The sequence below is a fragment of the Coptis chinensis genome, chromosome 1 (assembly GCF_015680905.1).
Source record: "Coptis chinensis isolate HL-2020 chromosome 1, ASM1568090v1, whole genome shotgun sequence".
Lineage (NCBI taxonomy): Eukaryota > Viridiplantae > Streptophyta > Magnoliopsida > Ranunculales > Ranunculaceae > Coptis > Coptis chinensis.
In genome coordinates, this window is record NC_141456.1 from 14213859 (window position 1) to 14217043 (window position 3185).

At 36.5% G+C, this 3185-nt stretch overlaps 1 protein-coding gene across 1 annotated transcript; it reads right to left on the reverse strand.

Moving 5' to 3' along the window:
- Positions 1 to 1342: 1342 nt before the first annotated feature.
- On the reverse strand, positions 1343 to 2675 carry LOC147522358 (uncharacterized). The gene is made up of 4 exons (XM_086567586.1): positions 2577 to 2675; positions 2088 to 2492; positions 1855 to 1997; positions 1343 to 1757 (listed from the first exon to the last, which is right to left on the reverse strand). The coding sequence occupies exons 1-4, from the start codon at positions 2673 to 2675 to the stop codon at positions 1343 to 1345; spliced, it is 1062 nt and encodes a 353-aa protein (XP_086423712.1).
- Positions 2676 to 3185: the final 510 nt, after the last annotated feature.

Consider the following 3185-nt stretch of genomic DNA (forward strand, 5'->3'; position numbering starts at 1 on the left):
TTCAAGTGAGTAGATCTAACAATATTGAGTGGTTTATTATATTTACTTCTTTATGTATATTCAATCCTTGAATTCGTTCTTTAAGATAATGGTCAGAGGGTACAAGTATTGTTTGAGTATCGTTTAATATGGTTTCTTGAGTAGAAATTATTATGAGTAGTACACGTAAGTTTTCCAGTTGTTATATTCATGTGTGTGTTGACTTGCTTACCTGAGCTAGTGGTGGTCAAATCTCATAGTTGTTTGACATTGGTTGAATTATTATTATTGTTTTTGCTAAGGTTCGATAACGTAATTTGAATATGCGAATGATTATAAGCTAAGTAGAAACCATGACATGCATGTGATGTAGTTACAGGAGATAGGTTTGGTTACACAGAAGGAGGTATACCGTACTCCCTTGATTTTCCTCACCTAATAATTACACACAGACTATGAGTCAAACTTTAGTGTACATGAGCATAAATTTAGTTTTGAACCCTTATATTAATTTTCTTTTTGTACAAAGATCATGCATGTGTGTGAACCTTTCTATTGAATAAGGAATGTGTAAATACTCATGGCGTGGGCTTGGTATATATATGGGATCTTGGGTAATTTCCCAAGTAGTAACCCATAATATCAATTTGTTCCCAAGTAGCAACCCACTTCCAATTTTGACTTTTCAACGAGGTTTTTGACATTTTTGCCTTTCAAATAAAAACAAAACACTTTTCTTTCTCCTTTTACAATCTCTCACCTCTTACACTTTTCTCTCTCCTTGTCCCCATAATGTTGACGTATTTGAGTTTTGTTTTTAACAAAACATTACTCTTTCTCCTCTTACACTTTTCTCTCTCCTCTTACACTCAATCATTGATTTTTTTAGTTTGTTTTTTTTATTTCATAAGTAATTAAAATTACTAAAAATATAATAGATAAAAATAATTAATAAATAATAAAACAATAAATTTAACACAATCCATCTTCATTCAAATAACAAAATTCATATTCCTTGCAAAATAATAAAAGATACCTCATAATAAAATTAACAAAAGATATATTCCATTAAAATGATAAAATTTATATTCTTTTCAAATTCATTACATCAATCCAACAAAATTGAAATTCTAAATCATGAAGTAGTTTCATCAGTAGATGGGATAATTATTTGTCAATGTACAACAGTAAAGTTGATGATATATAATGCACATGAGTTTGTCAGTCCCTCACTTATAAGATGAAAATAAACAGATGAATTTGGTGGGAAAATTGTTAGGCAGGAATAAATGAGCAGGAAAACTGTAAGCGAGAAAACAATTAACAGTAGTAAAGTTGTTGATATACAGTGCATGTGAGTTTGTCAGTCTCGCACTTGTAGGACAATGATGTCATCATAAACCCAAACCCATTGTTCTTTTCCTCTTAATGGCGTCCACTTCTCCCTATATGTATCCATAATCATTTCCTTTGTGTACCAATGCATGCAAAAGTCATATGCACATAGCTTACCGTCATCGATTGCCTTCATAGCATGGCTACAAGGAAGACCAACCTGCTGAAAGAAACCATAAGTGCAAGTCTTCTCCAAAAGGTCTACGGTGTCAATATGATCCACTGATTGCACAGAGTAAACATGCTCACTTGCCCTTACCACTGTGAAAGGTCTACTTGTATATCTCGATGAGATGAGCACATCCTCGGCTGATTTGGTCAGTTTTGTCTTCAACTTTGACGCCATCACCCGGTAGTCATAGAAATGTTTCATTATGTTCAACCTGATACCATTGACAAAATGAGATGTCACTTGCATAGCTCTCTCTGGAAGTATCATCTTATTCCAGCTCTATGTGATTTGTGTAACAAATGCCATACCGTCTCCTTTTAGCAAAAGCACAACACCACGACTCTTTTGGAATCTTAACAATCTTAACATAACATTTGTTGTCGCAACAATACATTTGGCTCATTAGTCTTACAAATTCTGCCTGTTTGTAAGCTTCAGCTGCTCTCTTCACCTTCCCTTTTGTTTATTGCTTAGTCACACAGTTTGAAATGTGTTGTGCACAAAAGCAATGAACCACATTAGGAAGTATTTTAGGCACGACCTGAAGAATGCTTGCATGCCTATAATAGAGAAGAACAAAGTTTAGCTCAGTCCCAACAACAAGGTCTCTCAACTTTTCCAGAAACCAATCCCAATGGTCATTGTTTTCCTTCGAGACTATAGCAAATGCAATTGGAAACACGTGGCTATCACCATCCGTCGCGATAGCAGTTAGTATGACTGACTTGTACCTACTTGTCATGAAAGTGCCATCAATCATAATCCATGGACGAAGATATCTTTTGTAAGCTCGAACAGTGACGCCGTAGCTAACAAACAAACGTTCAAACTTGTGGTCATGGGCGGACGACGTTAATAGCTTGGTGAAACAATCTGAATGCACTCTTTTAAGTTCTTTACAATAATTTGGCAACATTTGGTACGACTCACTGAAGCATCCCCTTATCTGTAAGCAAAAAAGCCAAACGAACATAGGTTAGTAGTTGCTATTGTTGCGTTCATCACTTGATGATATAACTAAGGCTGTTACCTTCTGTATTGCAATTTCTTTCGCTTTCCAAGCAACTTTATAAGACACATTTGTCTGGTGTGCGCTCTTCACCTCCAACTGCAAATGTTTCGGAGCCATATCAATATTGTCCCTAAGTTTCGATTTCACAACTTCTGAAACCCATTTTGCAATTACTTGGTGTTGTGAACATATTCCTTAGTATATAGTGTATACTCAAAAAATTACAACCTAATGGATCTCTCTTTTTTCTTTTTCCTCTCTTCTTTTTTCTCTCCTATTCTTTATATACTGTATCTTTTTTCCTAACTTCTCTTCTCATCAGGTTCGTTCATCTCCTCTCCATCATGCGCCCTTCAGCTCTCCACCTGTCCCACTCCCTATATGGCAGTTCTCGGCAGTTAGGTTACCGCGGACCTGATCCACTGCATCATGTCTCCTCTTCGCAACTCTGCGTACAACCCCTTTGCTACCTATGACTCCACATGTCATCAATAGGTCCTATACAGATGCCCCTCTCGGTCTCGTTGACATTCCGTGGTATCATTTATGGTCCGCAGACCGTTTACGGTTCCGAGAATCCACCCAAACCTCCCCCTCCAAATATTCCATCTCTGGCACATACCTCCT

Bases quoted from the DNA above. Each gene is read 5' to 3' on its own strand.
- LOC147522358 (XM_086567586.1), bottom strand. From the start codon at position 2,675: ATGGCTCCGAAACATTTGCAGTTGGAGGTGAAGAGCGCACACCAGACA. The intron at 2,493-2,576 runs GTAACAGCCTTA...TTTTGCTTACAG, and splicing joins AAGAAATTGCAATACAGAAG to ATAAGGGGATGCTTCAGTGA. The intron at 1,998-2,087 runs GTCGTGCCTAAA...ACAAAAGGGAAG, and splicing joins GGCATGCAAGCATTCTTCAG to GTGAAGAGAGCAGCTGAAGC.